This window comes from Colias eurytheme, chromosome 1 (genome assembly GCF_061535395.1).
Source record: "Colias eurytheme isolate Ceu_HAF_F1 chromosome 1, ilColEury1 Martin Lab GWU primary, whole genome shotgun sequence".
Lineage (NCBI taxonomy): Eukaryota > Metazoa > Arthropoda > Insecta > Lepidoptera > Pieridae > Colias > Colias eurytheme.
The window spans coordinates 8,598,842-8,621,984 of record NC_142980.1 but is presented as its reverse complement, the minus strand read 5'-3'; the positions used below and the strand labels follow the sequence as shown (position 1 = coordinate 8,621,984).

The 23,143-nt window shown below is 33.2% G+C and overlaps 2 protein-coding genes across 2 annotated transcripts in view; one reads left to right on the top strand and one right to left on the bottom strand.

Annotated features, from left to right (window-relative positions):
- The first annotated feature begins 6,213 nt into the window (after window positions 1-6,213).
- Window positions 6,214-11,457, top strand: LOC149911138 (alpha-tocopherol transfer protein-like). Its single transcript, XM_090103255.1, has 7 exons — window positions 6,214-6,335; window positions 8,418-8,608; window positions 9,146-9,305; window positions 9,849-9,910; window positions 10,172-10,365; window positions 10,700-10,904; window positions 11,004-11,457. The coding sequence occupies exons 2-7, from the start codon at window positions 8,425-8,427 to the stop codon at window positions 11,210-11,212; spliced, it is 1,014 nt and encodes a 337-aa protein (XP_089959381.1). The 5' UTR covers window positions 6,214-6,335; window positions 8,418-8,424; the 3' UTR covers window positions 11,213-11,457.
- Window positions 11,458-13,663: 2,206 nt separating this feature from the next.
- The window catches only part of kon (chondroitin sulfate proteoglycan 4-like protein), a 33,139-nt gene continuing 23,659 nt past the window's right edge, over window positions 13,664-23,143 (bottom strand). The window contains exons 19-25 of the mRNA XM_090103245.1: window positions 22,914-23,109; window positions 22,434-22,589; window positions 20,442-22,300; window positions 20,072-20,310; window positions 19,548-19,695; window positions 18,562-18,700; window positions 13,664-14,990 (exon numbers count right to left, since the gene is read on the bottom strand). Coding sequence (XP_089959371.1) covers window positions 18,593-18,700; window positions 19,548-19,695; window positions 20,072-20,310; window positions 20,442-22,300; window positions 22,434-22,589; window positions 22,914-23,109 — 2,706 coding nt within the window. The 3' untranslated portion in view covers window positions 13,664-14,990; window positions 18,562-18,592. The remainder of the gene's footprint in view (window positions 14,991-18,561; window positions 18,701-19,547; window positions 19,696-20,071; window positions 20,311-20,441; window positions 22,301-22,433; window positions 22,590-22,913; window positions 23,110-23,143) is intronic.

Sequence of the window (23,143 nt, the reverse complement as noted above, 5' to 3'; positions counted from 1 at the left end):
GCAAGAAACTATGACTAAATAAAGCCTCTGCTATAGAAATAAATATGTATTAAATTAAATATTAAAACTGATTCCAATAATACAAAGTTCAATTACCTATAAGAAAGAAGCAACTGCTTTGAATACCGCAATGCCGAACTTGTATTAAAAGACTTTAATTACAGCTTGAAAATCGATACTAGGTAAGTGCAGGTCTAAATAGTAGATATTACAAAACTAGTCCGTATTCAATATTATATTCACTCAGAAAGGTGGGTTTGTAAAAGAAAAAACAAATACCTAGGTACGACAATTTTTCTTAGAACATTTTATAAGTTCAATCCTTATAGAGTATAGACCATATTTTAGCCTAACAATGAATTCCTCCATCCATTTTAAAACTGAACTCGTCTTTTTAAGCCGATACTAAAGCCCATGAAAAGACGGGCAGAGCCGGGAAGACCGGCTAATTAATTAATAAATTGTCTGATTGTGTGTGAAATCTTTAAAAAGAAAATTTTATAAACAAGCTATTTGCTCATAATTCCGACCAGGCGCCATAAATTACATTTAAATTATTGAATTAATTTATTTTGTTTCTAGATAGATATCAAAAATGGGTGTTGAATTTCCTCTGAAGACTACATCTCACTTCGAACTGGCAGAAATCGTTTTTATTTGCATCGCATTCACTCTGATCCTCATAGTTTTAACTCAAGCTAGCAGGATTATATCATCCGGCTTCATAACAACGTAAGCTTGAATTACCTACATACATAAATTAAAAGAATAATTTAAAAGAACTTTCGACCCACCGCTTGCAGTTTGCAGTATTCTAAAACTCAAAAAATTAAATACTTGAATATTCCTCGAGCACTACCAGATCCACTGACCACTGGTGAACACAGAATGAAAATCGCTGTAGTGGTTTTTGAGCTTATCCTGAAAATACAGACATGGGATAAGGGACAGACGCGTCGGACAACTTTTTTAAGACATGGTAGTGATTTCTAGTGCTAAAACATTATATTTAATCTAGTAGATGAAACAATAAAAGAAACACAACTAACTAACTAGTCTTTTGAAAATAACCAGTTATCTTCAACTTCAATGTTAACAAATGAAGCGTGATAAAGATCTGTTTCAACTTTACTAAATGATGATGTAACCACCGCAAGAAGCAACGTCTTAATAAATAATCAATTATTGCATTTTTTTGCTCTTTAAACATATCTTATTAGAATAAATTTTTCTTAAATCATTTAATTCGGTAATACCACAGACTAATAATAATATACACGGTAATACTATTTCATAGTAACATAACATGCATAACGTGAATCGTGAATCATAAAATTATGTGTGCGAAATAACGTAATACCAACATCCCTCCTCTTCATCCTGTTTTTGCAGCGCGTGAAGTTATAGGGAATTTCCTAATGTCCATGTGTTGCTACAATGGGGTGAAACTCGTTTGCATGTTCTTATAAGTTACGTACCTACAGAATACATGAAATAATGAATGGTCAGTCTCAAATCGCTAATGTTAACACATTATCATACATAAGACATTTCGGTAGCGTTACATTCTTTATTACGAGCTGTACCTGCCTTACATAATGTTACAATTTACAAATTGAGAAACATCACCGCTCGGCACTAGGCGTTTTTAACTGTTTGGCAACCAGTGTCGTAACAGCGGTCTAAGTACTAAAATGCTTTCTTTCAAGACAATCGTTATCTATTGTTAGCTTTTTTCTACGCACAGAAAAATGGGTCATACGGATTGACGAAAAGGCTGTAAATAATATATCTTTTCAATTTTTTCAGGTATTAAATGTCATGCAAAAGTTTCCGACGCCCAGCTGGAGTAATGGTGGAACTTATTTGGAATATTTCTTAATTCTTCTAGTCTGTGTCACCCTTTTGTTCATAGCATGTAACGACACTTGTAAGAAATACTTTCACTTCAATTGAGAGTATTGAATTAACATTTATTGAATTCATGTATGGTGTTCTTTTTTTTCTTTGTTTGTTATGGAGACGTTATTTAATCTCTTATATCACCAAAAGATTTTTTGCCCTCAGCAGGGTCCCTCTTGATGATTTATCGTAAAATTATTCAGTTACATAAGTGATTATAAAATTCAGAAATTCTTAATAAATATTTAGTTAACTGAAATACTAAATAATAAATATACTGACGGCAAATATTTAATGCACCATAAATAAACTGAAATGTAAACAGTCTCTACTGTCTATTTTTTTATATTAAAAAAAATATTATTTATCTTTGCAACGTGTGTATCATTATTCATTACATAACTTTTAACACATTCATTTGAATATATTAAATTGGCTATTTTTATCATAATTCATGATATTCTCAAGTTGAACTTAGCCAAAATTAAGCCTTTTGATATACCGCTTGTTGTTCAATTGTTTTTTAGATTTTATAATTGATCAATAACCCTTGTTGTTAATTGTAAATAATTGAATATTGGGACGTTATGATGTCGTTGATTGGGACAATATTATGATAGTTCATCTTCTATATATATAAAACTCAAAGGTGACTGATATAGTGATCTATCAACGCACAGCCCAAACCATTGGACGTATCGGGCTGAAATTTGGCATGCAGGTAGATGTTAGGACGTAGGCAATAGGCATCCGCTAAGAAAGGATTTCCCGAAATTCTTGCGGGAACGGGGAAAAACGGGGTAGCACGTACAACGTCGTGGGCGGAAGCTAGTACAATAATATAATCAAGAACAATATCTCTTACACTGTACCTACTACAAACCTATTAAGTAACATGTATGACTTTACGGTAATTACACACGAAGATGATACTTGCATTAGAATGATGATACAAAAATATTCTTATAGGAAAAAATATTAGATAGAATAGAAGATAGAAGATTTTACATCCCTTCGGAAACGGTCCTTGAGGAAAATCTTTGACCATATTTGACCTCGGCTCTTCAATTTCTCCATCCCATATTTCTTTTAAATATAGGTACTATTGGTATTGATAGTCGATTTCTTATTTTTCACCTCCCCGCAATAGCGGTCACTGTGTGAAGGTTAACTTAATTGAGCAGCTGACACTTGAAATTTCAAAACTGATGTAACCTTTCTCGAATACTCGTTTTCGTTGTAAACGCCAAGATATTATGTTGTATGACATTTTTTTAAACAAAACGTTGTATTTTTAAACAAAACAAAACTGGAATCTGGATACCGTAGTAGGTATCCAGATTCCATCGGTGTACGATCTCTTTAACAATACCTTGGTACCTACGAAATTACTATTTACTGTATATTATTTTATAGTTCAAAATGATAAGTCTGTCTGTATCTTCAACACGCATAAACAACAGAACTTATTTCGCTTAAATTTGGTAGGTATAAAGATAGTTTGAATCCTATAAATGGATACAGAGTTTCCATTCACGGGAACGGGAGCTACGCGAGTTTTCCTCTGCCTATGCCAGCGAAGCCGCGGTTGGAAAGCTAGGTAGCTTATCAAGTGATATTCATTTTTAAAATATGGGTCTCATAAAGTTTTATTTTTTAACAGCTTTTATACCTATGCGCTACATTACATTTTACATTAAGCTATGTAGGTACTTACTAATTTGGAAAAAATTATAAATAGCAAGAACACACTCATCTGACCAAACATGGTGCTATCAAAAACGTCAATACATAAAAATGTTCACAAATCAAAGGTATAAATTATAAGAATGCGGCCTTTCTCAGCCAACCTTGGCCCAGTGCTCACATCTTGTGTCGTTGACTCGCTTATTGCGCTGGCGCACTTGCGACAGCATGAGCTAAGGGACCATAATGGGACACTTCTAATGACAATTCGTTATTTAATTGTAATGAGAATTGTATGGATTACAAGTAAAAGAGTAGAATTATATACTGAAGTTATAGAAGTTGATTGTTCCCTCTTATTTGGTACGGGGAAAGAAGGAACTTCACAGTAGAGCCTTGTAAAAAATAATAAGATTTACATCACTCTTGATGAAAGTTGGGACCAATCAGTTTTTATAGAGATGGGATGCTAATTTTATAATTAGATACCTACTACAAGAATATTTATTAAGTTTATATCGATTTGTAACTAGATTGCATGAATCGGACTCAAATCATATTTTAGCTTAGGCAGTTGGCGTATTCATATGCATATTATGTACCTACCTAAATAAATAATGCTTCATTTGAAAATAGTATTATGTGAACATGATATTAATAATAAAGCAGGGTTTGTTCAAAGCTCATTGTTAATATGTAACCACAATAACTAATTAAAACGAACTAACAATAAGTTAGTAGCTAGTAGACTTAGGAACAGTGCTAACAGCTCCTCTATTTATCTCTACGAACATAATATAGGCACCTTAGCTACATTTATGTAATAGACTAATTCACTGTGATTACAGTTGCATCCATCAACATAAACAAAGTTTCATAAAATTATAAGTTATGACAGAAAATCTAAAGAGTGGCGCTAAAATGACCTAATACGTTATTTATAAAATCATCGGTTCAATGTGGGTCAGTAACTCCAAGCTTATGTCACAATGAATGACGTAAGAAAGCCGTATAATTTATCCCCTTCTCTCTTCAGTAAACTTCGATAGCTGTCACTTTCACACAATGCATTTTGCAAGTTCATTTTGGTAACCAACTTCTAAGATGGAAATCGAAACTAATGTCTCTTTACTTAATAGCTCACTATGCAATATTTTGATAGTGTATACTTTATGAGACTAATAAATATGTAATTTTCATCTAGCCTGCGAATGAGATAAGGATATTTAGTAATATGATATAGGTAACACACTTACAAAAACCTTGATATACGATATTACGAATATTATATATCTACCATATAATGCAATACTAGTCTCATTATATCTTACACATACACCATAGAATATTGCATAAACTGACCAAATTTTTATTAGCACGAAGCAAAAATGTAATTAAAGGTTGCATGTCTCATTTTCCGAGATGTGGCTAGAACAAAACAAATCTAATGGCCTTAATCGACGCAATGTCCGCGGTATAATTTCAAACAATTATATAACATTTTGGCTATGAAAACTTAGATTTTGCATGCAATTTTTTGTCTTTATAAGATTACTTTGTGCAATTATTTTCAGTTCGAAGTGGATACAAATGATGATGATTATATTTTCAGTACAATAAAAACTAGGTACACTCTAGGTATCAATCCCTAAATAGGTATTCCTAAGTGTGCATGGAAAGCCACCGCAGTACCTAAATAAAAATTGGCTCGTCGTTTATGATAAAAATACTGTTTCTATTTTTTTATTGTTAAGCTCTACTGAAACTTCAAAAAAGCACGAATAAAAAATAAATTTTCTATACCGTGATAACTGAGTTAAGAACGTAATATGACTGTAAATAGGGCTGCCACGACGCTGGAAATAATTCGATCATTATTGGTAATAAGAACGTCATTTTATGAGTACCTAGGTACAAGTATAATATTATCTTATAGTAAGTGCAACTTCTTAATAACTGGGTAACTTACCTATTCAATATTAAAATTATCATTAGGTACCTAAATATATATTTAACAGAGTGGAATTTGGTAAGATCGTTTTTAAAACTTACATCGGTGTTTCTATTCTGTCTCATCATGTTACAATAGGCACATTTTACTTCTAATAATTTTAGGATTAGTGCTTTATGTCACGCTAATTTAGGGCTGATTTTACAATCCTTGGTTAAAACTTATTCGTTGAATAATGTATAAAACTACCATTTTAAAAACGTATTCTAATTGCCCGTATTTGACAGTTTACGTGACATTTTAATATTATCGTGTAATACTTTATTGTACGGATAAGTTTTATCCAAGCATTCAAAAATCGGCCCTTAAAATAATACAACACAGTCATGTCTAGTAAAAGTTTCTAAAAACATAATTTTAATGAGGAAATAGATAAAATGAGATAAAATTTTGGATGAAGGATGCGATCAGTTAATTACATACTTAAATTAATCTTAGACCTTAGCCAGTTCAGTTCAATCTGAGTATAGGTACATACAATATTGTTGACTTTAGAACCAAATAGTTTTGAAATTATAATACTAAGTACAACGAAATTGTTATACTTTTTGTCTTAATACTTGTTGACAACCCTAGCAAACCACAAACCCACGGTACCAGAAAGACTTCATCATCAAAAAGCAAAACAACGCACCGGGTTGCAGCAACGGCCAGTGTCCGCCAAAACCCGCCGAGTGCGGACGTGATTTAAAATCACAACATTTTCTGGAACATTTGTGGATACCCTATAATTTAGGTAAGTTCAATTGAAATTTGCAGTGCGTTTATGCTAAGCGATTTATCTTATTTTGGTGTGCGAGTTTTTGGTTTTTCCAAATTTTCTCAGAATTCAAATTTTTATCTCTTTTTTGATGTAACATATATTTTTACTATTCATTGTTAAATAATTAATTTTAATTTTCAGTTGTTTTCTTTTACCTGAAACATTTTTTTTCTCATGTATTCTTGGGGAGAGAAAATTAATTACCTACCACTTTTATATTTAATTATTTAGAAAAAAAAAATCAAAAGTGCTTTAGGATTTTATTTATTTTATGCATTTTTACCGATTAAAGCTAAATTTTTGGTAAATACTAAATGAAACATATTATTTATCTAAGATTATTTTATTTCCAAATTTGTCCTGATTTAATTTGATAAAGACTTCAAATATACATTTTTGAGCATTTTTGTATTAAAATATGCATGAATATATTTTTAGCAAATTCATAGGTATTATTTTGAAGTTGTAGTGCTAAAAAATAATAATAATCAAGCCAAAAGTCATGATTTTAAAAGAGCAGCTATGGAGTTTCTACCCCGTTCTTCTTAATAGATACTGCTTTCTGAATCGGTGGTAAATGTTAAAAATATGTTATGACGATTCAAAAGTGCTTCTAGAAGAAGTCTAATTGAATAAATAAATGTTTAAGTTTGAAAAAGCTACTGAACGGTAACTTAAGCTCCACCAATAAGCTAAAAACTACCCGGTTTCAATTGCCACTAAAAGTATAGATAATAAAAGCATAATGATTAATCTTAAATAGCATATCAAGTATTTTAATAAAAAAATCATTAACTGGCAATTCAATTCATAAGAATTGACTTGCCAGTTTATGATTTTTTATAAAAGTTTTCTAATTTCTTATGAGCTTTACATTATTTTGGTTGAATTCTTGCTTTACTAATGGATTATAAATAAGTTAATGCCTCAGCCCCCGGAATCACAGACACAATAGAAAATCTATTGTGTCGTGGCCGGATCGGGCCGCTCGGTGGTAAAGATTTATAGATCGAAATCTTTGCTTGTTCTCAGTAGGTAATTTAAGGAAGTACCTATAGTTAAACAGTAGATAAGTTAGTACTTAGTTAATTAATTTCAGCCGGTAAATCGCGTTGAATCAGCTGAGCTGATAGATATTACGTCAATTAGGTCAATGGTAAAAGAGATTATGGACCTATAGAGGAACTTAGATATTACTTTGTACTAATTTTTCTGTTCTAATTTTACTAACTGACTTCAAAAAAAAGGAGGTGGTTCTTTGATAAAATATTTGACATCGGGAATAATAGGTTATTTCCTATTATTTAGGCTACTACCTCATTTAAAACTTTATTTGTATATTGTTTCATGTTAACTTTATCTCCAAAAAAAGTTTAAGATTTTTAGGCCGTTCATATAAAATCCGTAGCAAACTTATAGCAAACGACACAGACGATTAAAGTAACAACACGAAAGAAATGCCCTTACACTTATTTGCATTTACATGATGTATCTACTACACTAGACATTAAATATCAACGCTTATGTAACCACGAAAAATTATATCGTTGCCTAAGAATCGAATGTAGCCGCTTGCCTAAGAGCGAGGGGGGCGGGGCGCAAATATGATCTTGCTCCATACAGATTGTGAGTAAATAATTTTGCAAGTGACTTATGAAATTGAAGAGCATTTATCAGCGGATGAGCTTTTTACATAATTTCTGCAGTCTACAGAAATGGTCATCATGGTATGCCATAATTATTTCTTAAGACAAAGCTCGCTATGTTGCTCGCTATATAAATACGTGACTTTACCTAGTTAGGTTCAAGGTCTTTGTTGCAAACTTTGTTTAGTTTAACTTTGTTCTAAATCTAGTTAGGTCAGAATTTAGAGTAAGTATTCCAATATGTGTAATTCGTGTAATAGATGATTGATATGTTTCCTTAGTAAAAGTGAAACTAAAACTCCAACTCTACCTAGGTATATAACGTATTACATATATAATATATAGTTTTAATACAATTACTTCTACAAATAACTAACGCAGTACTCATCTATACCACAATTCTTTACAGAAGCAAAATGTCGCGCAGTCAGACAAAGCGTCACCTGACTCCCGCCGACGAGTACAACTGTACTCTCTCGGAGGAGACCCAGGCGATCGCTGAAGAGGAGCTTCGGGAAACTGAGAATTCCAGGTCTCAAGCCCTGGATGCTCTGCGGAACTGGATCGAGCAACATCCCAAATTTATGGCTGTACGAATGGGTTAGTATATGTACTCTTAAGGTCTCTACCCACTACAACGTATCATCTATGATCTTAATAGCAACTTATTAGGATCGGAAAGCAATACGATATACTGTACTTTGTCCACTAGAGTGTATCAATTACGTATCAAAGCCGTATGTATCGATCCTTTACCATGAAATTTACAATGTGCTGAATAATTTCAAAGCGTGGGATAAGTAAAAGACAGATGCCATCATAGGTAATATGCAGAGTTATATCAAGATTCATTGAGATTCGTCTTAAAAGCAACAAACGTAGGTAGTCAGTAGGTAGGTACTAGGTATTTTCCTAGAAAGATGAAAACGTGGTATATTTATAAATAGGTACAAACTAAATATAGCGTACCAAGAACTGTTAAATCTTAAAGTGAAGATATTTATGGAAAACTGTTCTATACTTAGAGCTTTTATTAAATCACATTATTAATTATTCAGATATCGATACTATCTTCATAACATTATGTAGATCAAAGGACCCTAAAGGACCTTAAACTTATTTTTAAAATACTTTCAGATTCAAACTTCCTGTTACGGTTCCTCCGTACGAAGAAATTCAGTGTACCGATGGTCCAAGAGGCCATTGAACGCTACATACTGCTCAGACAATCCTGGGGAATTGCCTTTAATCAGCTGGACTACAAGCTACCAGTTATGATGGAAATTATTAACCTTGGGTAAGCACGGTGATACTTTGAGACATTTCTTTAAACTTATAGGTTAACAGTTAAATGCCAGTGCTTATAAAAATAATGACGACTAGAAGAATAAATTAATTGTAACTAGTCCTTGAATAAGTGACCTATTGGGTTGTTACATAAAAATATATAATTATATTTCGAAGGCATCACTGCATGTATAGAAATTATATAACTCACCTACGCCTTTAATCATAAATTATAATGGTTGTCGTTTGCGGCTAGGAGCAAAAGAGAAATTATTCCGGGTTCCTATCACACAATGCTATTCATTAATTTATAATGCTTGATTATAGGAAACAGGTAATAAATCTCTAACAATGTAACAAAAACATGGCTTACGTATTTCTAAACAGCAATGTCTTCCAGGAAATCGGGAAAATATGCGAGAGATACCTTATAATTTAAATAATTCGATTTAAATTCTTTTCATTGACGACACGACGGATCTTTTTATTGTTCCTATATTTTTTAGTTTACGTGACCTTATAATTGAGTATAAAAATAAAGTACGTTCAACAGGTACATTTTCGTGAGCCCCTTCAAAGACAAGCGTGGTCGTCGAGTCGTCATTTATCGTCCTGGTAATTATGAATTTATGTTTGTTTTATAGAGAAAATCAAATTATTGCTATTATGTTACGTCTTGTAGCTCAAACTATAATTATAGTGTGTTATAGTTAACCAAGAGTTAACCTTACTAATTACTGTAGCAATACACTAGAATATAATAGCCAAGAGAAACAAGAGCTAGCCACTAATTAAAGTAGCGATAGACACTAGAACATAATAGTCAAGAGATGTATAATTTGCGAGACCTTTTCTAACCCCGTAATATTTCCTCAGGTGTGTTCGATCCCTACAAATACACGAATCAAGATATGTGCAGAGTCATGGCAACTTGCTATGAAACTCTCATGGAGGACGAGGAGTGCCAAGTGCGAGGTATTGTCCACTATGCGGATGGAGCTGGGGTCAGCTTCCCACACCTCACCCTTTTCACACCAAAAGAGGCTGTTCGGATTGTGAAGAACGGCGAGGTAAGCTAACGAGCCACTTAGTCCGGTTCTCTAAATTACACGTTTGTTAGAGCAATTTGCGGAATAGTTGTCATTAGTATGTAGTCACCACAATATGGTTTAGACGCAATACTTAGTTGTTGTGAAGGAAAATTTTATGACATACGCTTCAATTACATATTTATCTTTGATCTATATAATTTTATTAGTTCACGGGTCTCAACAGAACTAATTGAGACATTTAATACATTCTCATTTGCCTTCCACTTCACTGTACAATTTAATTGAATCTGATACACAGAGAGCCTCATTAAACTTTCATACAGCGGTTTCATCGTGTAATTATTCATTGCAGAAAACAATACCGTTGCGACACAAAGAAATATACGGCGTAAATGTGCATCCTACAATTAAATTTGCCCTGGATTTCGGAATGGCTCTTATCTCGGAAAAAATAAGGAAGCGTGTAAAATTATATACCGCTGTTGAAGATGTTGAGATCGATAAGCAGTTATTGCCTTTGGAGTACGGCGGTACCATGCCCATGAAAGAAATGATTGGTGAGCATATTTTAATTATGTATGTTTATGTATCAATCTATATATTTTTTGTAAGGGGGTGTTCATACCGTAAATTTATGTATTTACATGATTTTTCAGAACTATGGAAAGAAGAACTAGCCAGCAAACGGGACATCCTCCTTCTAAACGACAAGATGGCGGTGCGCTTAGAAATGTACAGCGAAGCGGCGCGAGAGGGCGCTATCTCTGCATTACGCGCCGGCGCGAACACGTGTGCGGGCGCAGACACAGTCGGCGACGCAATGAGAGGACTCACGGGCAATTTCAGAAAGCTCGAAGTCGATTAAATATAAGGAAAAGAAGACTACTACATTCATAGATTAATTACTTTTAAATAGGTTTAATTATAACGTAACGATTACAATAATATGCATAATTTGAAATACGCAATATTTTAATTACGTATAATGATGTACCTTTACCTACATCTTGCCTAAAATGTCTGGTATACTTAGGAAATATAAGTATGTTGTTAAGGAAATATGTACAAATAAGGATCCTTAAATGTCTAAGAAATAAAAACCTTCAAGTATTTTGTGTTATTTATTGAAAACTCTTTATTACTTTACCAATGTCACACCTTACCAAGCTCTCAGACAAAACGCAATTATTTCAATATTCCTAAATTTATCCGTATAAACTATGTTACATATAATACCAGTTCTGTTGAATTATGTACACTATTATTATTTATTGTGTATGATAACAAATATTACTTTACAATCTTGGCAATGTGAACTGGGCTTAAACAAGTATGTATAGCTTTACAATTACAAACTATAGAGTACTCTACGCACATTAAAAATTCTACTCTTGAATTCATTGTGGCGTGTTATAGTCTATCAATATTAATTTATTAAATCACATATTTCGTATGAGTCAATTGAACACGGAGTATCTCGCCTTCGATACAAAGTTTGACATAAACATGGTCATATTGTTACATAGGGTATAATCGTATGTTTTTGTCGGTACATTTTCAAATCTTGTTCAAGCAAATGAATTCAATTGCACATCGTCTAGAATATAATTGTTAGATACTTTATTTCACTCCTTGTAACGTCAGATATAGTTTTATGCAAAATAGTTTTATTAGCATGCCATAAATACAATTTTATTGAATGACAAAAGATAATTTAACTTTAGTATAAAGAATCAAACATTAAGGGCCGATTTTTCAATGCTTGGATAAAACTTTCCGTCCAATAAAGTATTACACGATAATATTAAAATGTCACGTAAATTGTCAAATACGGACAATTAGAATACGTTTTTAAAATGGTAGTTTTATACATTATTCGACAAATAAGTTTTAACCAAGGATTGAAAAATCAGCCCTTAAACATTTAAGTTGAAACATCTGACAATTGAACCAATAATAATTTTGGCACGATATTACTGTTACTTATTATGCATAAACATTATTTATGCATCGTTAAATATCTAACAATTAAAATGAAATACATATATCTATATTCCATCTTCAGATTACATAGAAACCACTAAACTTCATTTAATTTCTCAACCACCGAGCGGCCAGATCCGAACGCGACACAATAGATTTTCTATTGTGTCTGTGATTCCGGGGCCTGATGGATTAATTAACAAATGTACTTTATAAATGAGGACAAATAAGGAACACAACTTTAAATATTCAATTTTGGCATATATTTGGCATTGAAAATATTACTCTTATTTAATTAGGCGCTTTCAATGAATGTATAATTTTAGGAACATACAAATCGGTGTTTTAGTTTACGCTTCTTAAATCTGAACTTGGAATTATATTAAATACAGATAGTTCAAATAGTATGTTTCATTGATAATATGTTTACACAATTTCATAAATGTTTTGAAAGTAAATCAGTCGATTATTTAGTCTATATTATATACCACCACTGAAATCCTTTGACACTTGAATTTTTAGAAACAATTTAAAATTTGATTTATTAGTATTATTAATAGTTATTATTTAATGAATTACAATTATTAAGAATAACAATAATTAATTTTAGGACGCAAAAGTTTAAATCAATTTTGTACTTCTGCAGATACTAATATTTAACATTACATTTAACAATAATTTACTCATAAAATTGGTAATGGATCTGATGTCTTTAAAACTATATATTTGATTAAATTCATATGTTACATGACGAAAGTCTAAAAATTTTCTCTATAAATGTCTATCCAAGTTCTTGGTTTTACAAAATTAGTAAAAAACTAATCAACTAACAATATTTATATAACTACATACTTCAAAAATTAATTAAAATTAACAATACGGGTTACTAGTCACGTTTTGTGTGTAATTTGTAAATAATATTTTTAATAAGTACTAAGATACTGTAAATACATAAAATTATATTAATCTAACTTATTTAGTATAAATAATATTGATACATTGTAGAATAAAATTTGATATTTTCTATAATATAATGTAAGTACTATTATATGAGTAACGTATATAAATAATACTTTCATAAATATTCATGTAATGAATTTGTTATTCAATCATAATGAGTAAAAGTTGTGGTAATAATGCACCAATTTTTATGAACCACTAGCGGTCCGCCCCGGCTTCGCCCGTGGTACATATTTACGTTTTCTCTACATAAAAACCATCCTCGTACTTCAAGAAATATAATAAAAAAAGAATTATCGAAATCGGTTCAGCCGTTCTCGAGTTATGCGCTTACCAACACATTTTTCGATTCATTTTTATATTATAAGATTATAAAAATTATTTGAGAAACAATCTATTTTAGGCAAAATTATTCTGAAAAGGCTAAATAAAGTTTTTGTGGTAACTTTCTTACAAAAGTATGATTGATTAACAAATACATTTTCTGTTGATTTGATTGGGAATGGCTAAGTAAAAAGTTTAATAATATTTGACGTGGAACAATGATAAAATTCAGTATCCCTTCAAATATAACTCTCATTTTACTCAAAATACATATAATTATGTAATAAAATTGTCTAATTAAATAACACTACAGCTATTTCCTGCGCTTAAAATTAAGTAGCCTGTGTATATTAATTAGTGTTTATCTACACTATAAGTCTTTAGTAGCCGATATAATTTCGATCTATATTAACTAAATAAACATAATATATAAAACAAGAAAATGATTGATTTCATCTGTGTAATATTAACACTCTTTAAATATATATTTGGCAACGTACTTTGGCAGCAATGTAATACATTTTTCGGTTGGCACTGTATTCTATGTAGTTATTTATGGGCAAATCCGAATACAGATTAAAATACTTTAATTATAATTAAAAAAGATGGTGTTAAATGCAGATCCCAGATCCAAAAATGAAATTTAAATTATTATTAGAAACAATTTAAAAATCATATAAATACTGCAAATACAAAGATAAATTAACTGTCTTCTTTCTGTATACATTAATTACATTAAATTTACAGTATGGTAATGTAAAGGCCGCTAGCGTGACGCGCCAACCAAAAACAACATCCACCATAACTTCCAAAACTAATACTGCAATAGTCTATACATATAAATATATTAAAGACAACTAAGTCATGTCCTCGTAAAACACAACAACCATACCGCAAACATCTACCGTGTTTATTCAATAAATAACAAAATATGTTGTATTTGGCACAGAACGATACTTTGGTTCCATTCATTGATTATTCTCTATGGTTCGCTCGATAGATGAGTGAACGTTATGGGCCCTCTTAACAATCGAGAGCGTTGGCCCAACAATCGATTTCCACTTTGGCCGCCATTACAGCGATTATGAATAAACATCAAAAACGACAGCCGACCATAGACATTCAGGCCATCGTGATTGCCTCTACTCGTCCAACGCTGCCCATTGTGAAGAGAGCCTATTAACTATATTATTTATATCTTACGATCTAAAAGGATTCCGTTCAGAGAGTAACTTCACAGCTCGGATACTTGTCCACCTTGTAGTTGCTGAGTAGAAAAGGCGTAGGAACTAATTCTATGCCGCGCCGAGACTGCGTCTTGCGGTTCAGTGTCACACATTCAATCTCCTCCTCCTCCATTTCGAATGCTTGAGTCACTATTTTAAAGGATTAAAAAATTAGAAATTTCCAAAATAGTGTTAGGGAACTTTCCATAAACATGTACATATGTTATAAAATAATTGATAAGTTTTATTCATAATGTCTACTACAAAATATAGATTCAATGGTATAGGTATATTAAGAAGAGCTGGAACGTCAACACATTTACACATTGCACATGTTAGGCCGGGAGATACTGACACAAAATTTCGGGTCATTTGTAACAGGATGGCGGTCTAGAGGGGTCTTAGTACGCAATGACAAAAAGAAAAATGATGGTCAGAACGCTGGTACCGGCGGACTAGTCGCGTGGGCGTTAGTCACACTCGTCGGATAAATAGCGAAAGTCCAACGATTTGTAAAACAAAAATTTTAGAATTTACCGATAGCCCTTAAAAAAGATGTAGGCGGTAGTGTCATGCCATACAGTTACGATGTGACTTACAGTCCGCCATACCGACGTGAATGCGTTGATTTAAAAAAAACAATTCAACCATTTGTACCGGGCTCACTTTTGCACAGGTAACCATCGTCGTGCAGCCATTTACTAAAATCGCCATGCCATACTTTTCGGACGATTCCAAATGGTCGCCATACCGCGGAAAATCTGCAAATTTTTGAATTTTTTTTCTCGCCAAACGATTTGTACCACCCTACATTTTTTTTTCAACAACTCCTGAATGATTATAAAAAGAAGTGTGATAATGCCATACCTGTGGGAGGTGGCGAATGTGTATAAGATTTTTTTCTTATTGTAAGATTTTATTCGTAGTTTGAACGATTTGTAGCAGTATGGCACTAATTTTTCCCTCTATTAAAAGTATGGCAAATATAATAATGGTCACGTTGCATCATATACTTTCCAAAAATGCCGTACTGGTACAAATCGCCAATTCTTTTCATTTTTTTTTACGTCTTGGCTTAAGTCTTACAATCATCCGCCCCATGTTTGCAATCTGCGATATTTTTTTATAGGTAGAATTGTATACAAACAAACAGAATATAATGATCCCATACCGTAAAAAATTATTTTACGTATTGTACAGTCGTATTTTTGAAACGTGACGAATAAATTAATTTTCAAGTATGGCAGCACTTTTTCCCCCTACTAGAAGTATGGCAAATATAATAATGGTCACATTTTATCAAATACTCTCCAAAAATCCAAATGCAATACTGGTACAAATTGTTTGGCGAAAAAAAATTTATTTTTGCAGATTTTAGGCGGTATGGTGGCCATTTGGAATCGTCCGAAAAGTATGGCATGGCGATTTTCGTAAATGTCTGCACGATGATGATTACCTGTGCAAAAGTTAGCCTGGTACAAATGTTTGAATTGTTTTTTTTTTAATCAACGCATCGCGTCGGTATGGGGGGCTGTAAGTTACACCGGAAAAGTATGGCATGACACTACCGCCTACATCTTTTTTATGGGCTATCGGTGAATTCTAAAATTTTTGTGGTACAAATCGTTTGACTTTCGCTATTTATCCGACGAGTTCGACTAACGCCCACGCGACTAGTCCGCTGGTACCAGCGTTCTGAGTTCTGACCATCATTTTTCTTTTAGTCATTGCGTAATAAGACCTCTGTAGAACCGCCATTCTGTTACAAATGACCCGAAATTTTGTGTCAGTATCTCCCGGCCTATGTATGTGTCATATTTTGCAATTGTTTATAAATACAGGGTGATGTAATTGGTGTAGTACGAATATCTAAAAATCTATGAAGAATTTTGTGATACAGTAAATGGAAGAATTATAGACTATTTTACAGTATTTAATAAAATCTTTTAATTTTTTGTTCATTTTCATTAGAAATGTCAATTTTTCTCACCAAGGTGGAAATTTGGATGATAAGGATCTTGTTAGAAAAATATAAATTTTGACTAAAATCGGCATTTTTTTTTCAAAAATCAAATTACTAATTAATAATCAGAGTTATCACATTATTAAAAAAAAATAAGCCAAACTATACACAATATTTACCTACTTGATGCAATCCAGAACTCAACCCAATAGAGTTACTATGGGGCATAATTAAAGGGCAAGTAGCATTACAAAATGTGAACTTTAACTTGAAAACTGTGGAAGAATTATTTAGAAAGGAAGCAAATGCTATTAGTCTGGATATGTTAAGTGACGTTTGGAGAAAGACGCGAGAACATGAGGAAAAATATATTCAATTAGAACCAAAAGTAGATAATTACACTGACTCATTTATAATAACATTAAGAAATTCCGACAACGAAACATCGAGTTCTTCGAGCGATGAAAGTTACAGTGAAGTAGAAGATTACGATTATGATTAAATAGATTCGTCTTCTTCTCTATAGATACTGCTTTCTGAATTGGTGCTAAATGTTAAAACTGTTAAACTGTTATGACGATTCAAAAGTGCTTCTAGAAGAAGTCTAATTGTATAAATGTTTGAGTTCGAGTTTAAAACCAATAGTGTGAAAATTATACAATAAACATGTAACACATATTTGTTAGCGCGTATTGGTAGGTATTACGTACTTAAGTACTACAAATATAATATTTCTTAGATAATATCTTTACTCGACCAAAGTCAGGAATTTAATTATTATTTGATTTAAATTGAATGATTATTAATACTTTTATCCAATTGATTATTATTAGAATAAATAATTAACTTCATCAATTGATTTACTTTTAAATTATAATTTTACAGGTAAATTATGAGAGCTTTCATAAGTAATTATATTTGCATATATAATATCTACAACGCACCCATTTTACAATTCAAGTCTAAAATGAAACTAGAGTCGCATTTATTTTTGAACATACTGTAAGTGAAATTGCATAAGTGTGAGTACTGTGAACATGCCAGCTTTCCCTAATTGACCGATATCTATAGATGAAATTGATATTTGGAGTGTCAATTAATGAGTACAATTCAAGTACTTACTTTAGAAAATACATCTAAGGCTTTTATAAGCCAGTCATAATATTGTCGTATACCTTCCGCTATTCATCTATGTATATGAATTAATGTGTTTTTTTTTCCAATACTATTGTCTCCAATAAATAATAGAAAAGTGGCAAAAACTGGCGTGATCAGTTTCGAATAACAAAAGAATCAACAAAGTTTTTTACCTATAGAACAATACAAAGAACCCATACACAAGTATTCCTAGTAAGATACCTTCATTAATGTTATCGTTATTGATATATATGTATTATTGTTATAATTTAGCATGTTATTTTATTCCTTATCTCTAAAATTCTATACTAGCTTTCCGCTCGCAGCTTCGGACGGCGAAGCCGCGGGCGGAAAGCTAGTATAAGTATAGATAACTAGATTTCGGCCCGCGGCTTCGCCCGCGTTTTCAAACGAAAACCCGCATAGTTCCCGTTCCCGTGGGATTTCCGGGATAAAATCTAACCTATGTGTTATTCTGATGTATAAGCTATATTGTGGTAAAGTTTCATTCAAATCCATTCAGTAGTTTTTACGTGAAAGAGTAACAAACATCCATACATCCATACATCCATACTTACAAACTTTCGCCTTTATAATAGTAAGTAGTAGATATATAGTTACCTGGTCTCGGCAACGAGTGGGTGTTCCGGGGTCAGACCCAGTACTGGTTGCGGCGTAACATCGGGTTGGAGGGCGCGACGCCGGGCGTGCGGATCGGGTACGCGGACTCGCTAGCCTCGTAGCTGCTCCAGTCTTCCGCCTGATTATAATTGAAGTGAAAACTTCTTTAGCGGCGTTGGGTATAAAATCTTAAACTCGCGTCAGGACACGTGGCCTGATCGAAAAAGCGTAAGACGAATTTTTTTTTAGCCCTTATATTCCATGCGTAAGACGGATACCATTCCAAAATATCAAACATGCTGAACGTTAATAATCAAGTTTTCACTTCTGCCGGCACTCCCGGAGAAACTTTTTTGTTGAAAAGGTTTGGTGAATCCAAGTTATTAAGCTATTGCATAGCTTCTATCGCGGGCCTTGAGCGCGGGGACCGAATCGAGAAATTCCGTAACGAAAAAACCTCACGCTCCCCACTCCGACGGGCACGGAGATGTGGCTTGAAGGCATGCTATGCAATAGCTTTACTGCGGCAGTCCCGAGTGCCACACGTCTTTTTTTTGTTGTATAATTCAGTTTATTAGTCATTACGAAGGTCAATTACCTCTTGGTTTCTCAAAAATAAAATTACATGAGACAAAATACCTTTTGGTATAATTTACTAATGTTTTCATTTACTTTTGTTTAGTTTTGTATTTTAATAGTTCAAAAGATACTTACAAAAGTAAGCCTTTTTGTCATTATACGTGTAATTGTCATGTATACAAAATACGCAATGAATATAATGTGGTGTAAACGTGTCGCAAATGCTTGGCTTAATCTAATCACTGTCTTACCACAGCAAGATACATCCAACACCCTAATAAAATTATTTTATTTAAATCCAAGCCCACATTTTATTTGGAACCACCTTAAAAATGTTTCACTATAACATCTTACAATAATTATTACCCTAAAAACATCTTAATCACACTAGCCATAAACATACTCACATCAGTATGGTCATCCGTGCCGTACGGGTATCTTGCGTTCAAGTCGGGTAGTACCGCGTCAGCGAGCGGCGTCACTTTGCACGCAACGCTGCCCCCGGACGGCACGGGCGTACTCGTGCCCGTTACCGATTGTTCGGATGATACGTATCTGAAAATGTTGTATTATTTTTATTTTAATCCAGTATTATTAATCTAAAAAGTTCGTGAGAACATGATACGTTTAGAAATTAAAGATTTTAACCGATTTTAAACTCGTTTAATTCATTATTTTATTTCCCTGACGTATCGCACACTTTGCAGCGAGCGTGGTCACGGGGATCAAACACTAGAAAATATAACATGATACGTCATTGAAATAAATCCAATGGGAATCTAAGCTTCCTATTTTAAAACGTATTTGAGATCATTTTGTTGTTTGTTTGTCTAATCTAAACAAAATATTATTAACCCATAGATACGATGGATGGGTTTTCAATAACGTCATCATCATAATCTAATAATTTGGCAGTAAAAGTTATTTTTACCTTTTAATAGAAGGCGTGGCTTGTGTTGGTGATGGCATCAAATGATCTGGTGGTCGCGGTAAAGGTATAGGAGCGACTGTCCCTTGATTCTGTCCATGTATCTTGACCATGGCATTCTGATCTCTCATCAAATATCGTCGACATTTCAATATACCAATAATGACAATGATTGCCAGGACAACTCCTAAGATTGCCATCAAAATCATCATGTAATACGGCCCATTATTGCCATTTGCCACCTGAAAATAATAATAATTAATGCACACACAATGCTTCAAAAATTACTTCAATACCCGTGACATTAGTAACTTGGAATAAAAGCTTTAAAAATGCATAAATTGTATAAATTTAAAATACTCAATTCACTTACCGGAACACCTTCGTGGCTTTCGGGATCATTAGGACCGGGCAAATTCTTTTTCAACCCATTCCCAATAATTATTCTGACATCACCAGCGGCTGGTTGGAATATTGTGGCCGCAAGCAGAAAACTAAAGCCATCCTCAAGGCCATTAAGTTCATATGCTTTTTTCTTAGTAACATAATAAATTACTCCAGCCTTCACATCTTCATGTGTGAAGTAAGCTACCTCGCGCACCCTTGCACTGGTTTTCTCGCCAGAACTACGAATTATCTTTTTCAGCACACCATACTTTGGCTTCTTTATCAAAGTATACACTGGATCACTAGCTGTTAACTTAGCGAGTTCAGTAGCATCCAAATTATGGATTGTGAGTTTAGTCTTATCTTTGTCTACTTTAAGGTCTGTAAGTATCATCAAAGGCTGAACTGTCACTTCTATGCTAAATGGTGGTGTTGCATTGCTATTATGAACGTAAGCTATCAATTCAAAACTATCGTTAGCCACGGTCATATCATTCTGCATGTAAATAACAACTTTGTCCATCAAATCTTTTTGGGAAAAGTATGTCACCGGATTACGACCGACATAAATCATGCCATGCAAAGGTTGTCTGGTTATATTGTACCATACTTTAGATTGCTTTGCATTCGTCTCAATGTATATTTGATCCGTCGTCACGGTAGCAACATTAGAACCTTGTTGCAAATAAATTGGATGCGATGACGTCGCGTTTAATATTACAGGAATTACATCTATCGTGAAAACAGTATATGTAGGTTTGAATTGACCATCCCATACTCTAAAATAGAACGTAGCAGTTTGCAACATTCCAGAATGTTCATAGATAATCTTGCCGTTATTTATATCTTCTTGAGTGAATTTATTAATAGATTGCGCTTCATCAATGGTTTGATTCTTGTCTAACATGACAATTCTGCCTTGTGTGGGGCCGCTTATAATATCGTATAATATTTCAGATGGCTTAGTATCAGCGTCTTCAGTAAGCAAATCATTTTTGGTGATAGTATAATTTTCGCCATGCACCACTTGTATTTGCGGCGAGTCACTCAAAAGTCGGAAAGGCTGGTCATTGACTGGCAAAATTTGTATATTAATGGTGACATTACAGAGGAGCATATAATCCGGTAATAAATATAAAGCCATGTCGATTTTATCTTGCAAAGTATCAGAGTCGTCATGTTTGTAAGTAACGACGCCACTTTCTAGCTGTTGCTGAGTAAGAGAAGACAGAGAAGGTTCCAACTCCCCATAAGTGGGTTGCGACCATTGCGCTTCAACTTGAGGCTGTCTTAATCCCGCTTGAGTTTCTAAATAAACTATGACATTCGTAACATTAACGACTATAGCCGTGTTTCCACCTTCCTGGCATTTTATCTGCGGAATATTTACGTACTTGGCCAGACCACCGGATGAAACAGATATGTCGATGTTAAACACTTGATCAGTTACTGGTTTGGCCAACGCAGATTCGACGGAAAAGATGAAAGAATCGTTTGTATATAGATCGGAGAAAGGATGTGTGTGTTCATAGTACACTACAGTGTTATTTATATCTTGTTGAGTGAACTGCTTTATAGACCTGTGATGATTGTCACCATTTAACATGATAAGTCTACCGAGCGTTGGTGCTCTTTCAATTTTATATATAATATTTCGCGTCGCATCCGAGCATTTTGCCATCAAATGGTAATTATTTAGCGGTTCCCTCATCAATGGAAATACGCGCAATGTATGTTTTCGAGCAAGTTTTAGGGACACAGATTTAGTTGTTATTAAAAATGTGATCTTAGAGAGTTCGTGAAGTCCATCCGTCACATTGAATATCATTTTTCCCTTTGTACCATCTAAAAAAAATAAGAACAAATATTTCAGAGAGACAATAGACATGACTAATTTCAGCTTAAATACATGAATTATATTTTTTATTAAATTTCATATCGCATATTTCTATTTCGAAGTTTATTAGGTTGTACTTACTGGTATGAACAAAGATCACTCTTCGTTTGTCGATATCAGCTTGACTGAAGTGATACACAGGAGTTTCGAGATTCCCTCGCATTGCAATATATCCAGAAACAATATCCACAACACGTATGGTTACGTTTTCTAATGGCGTGTCTATGTCATTCACATCTGAAATAAAAAGATTTCGTTAGATTAATTGTTTCATTTTTTCATTTTATTATTTAGGTGTCAAAATGAAGAAAAACAAAGAAAAATGTAAAATTTTAATATTTAAAAATTCACAATAATTACGGTCAGTTAATTTTAAATATTAGATATGCAAGTAAGTATTTTGTAAATAAATCAGTGATGCTGTCTTCGACTAGCAATGAAAAGATTAACTTGAAATTAGTACGACGCTTTATATATCACTAGAAAATAATTTTACTAGTAACATCCAATAGCCCCGAAAATATTTGATACATAAAAAACCACATCTCTCATCTCACTTACATAGTTCATTTCTAGTGAAGGTAAAAGTGCCCCCCTCCCACACGCACAATCCCGTATTAGCAGCTACTATGGGCGTCTCATCATTCACTGGCACTATATTGATGATCACACGGAACGGTTCGCTCTCTTTACCGTTTTCTGTTATGGCCACGAGTTTTAGAGAATCTAACGACTCTTCCGAACCGTCGTTTACGTACTGTAAATGAATGGTTTTATAAATAAGTTTTTAT

Bases quoted from the DNA above. Each gene is read 5' to 3' on its own strand.
- LOC149911138 (XM_090103255.1), top strand. From the start codon at position 8,425: ATGTCGCGCAGTCAGACAAAGCGTCACCTGACTCCCGCCGACGAGTAC. The intron at 8,609-9,145 runs GTTAGTATATGT...AAATACTTTCAG, and splicing joins ATTTATGGCTGTACGAATGG to ATTCAAACTTCCTGTTACGG. The intron at 10,905-11,003 runs GTGAGCATATTT...ATGATTTTTCAG, and splicing joins GCCCATGAAAGAAATGATTG to AACTATGGAAAGAAGAACTA.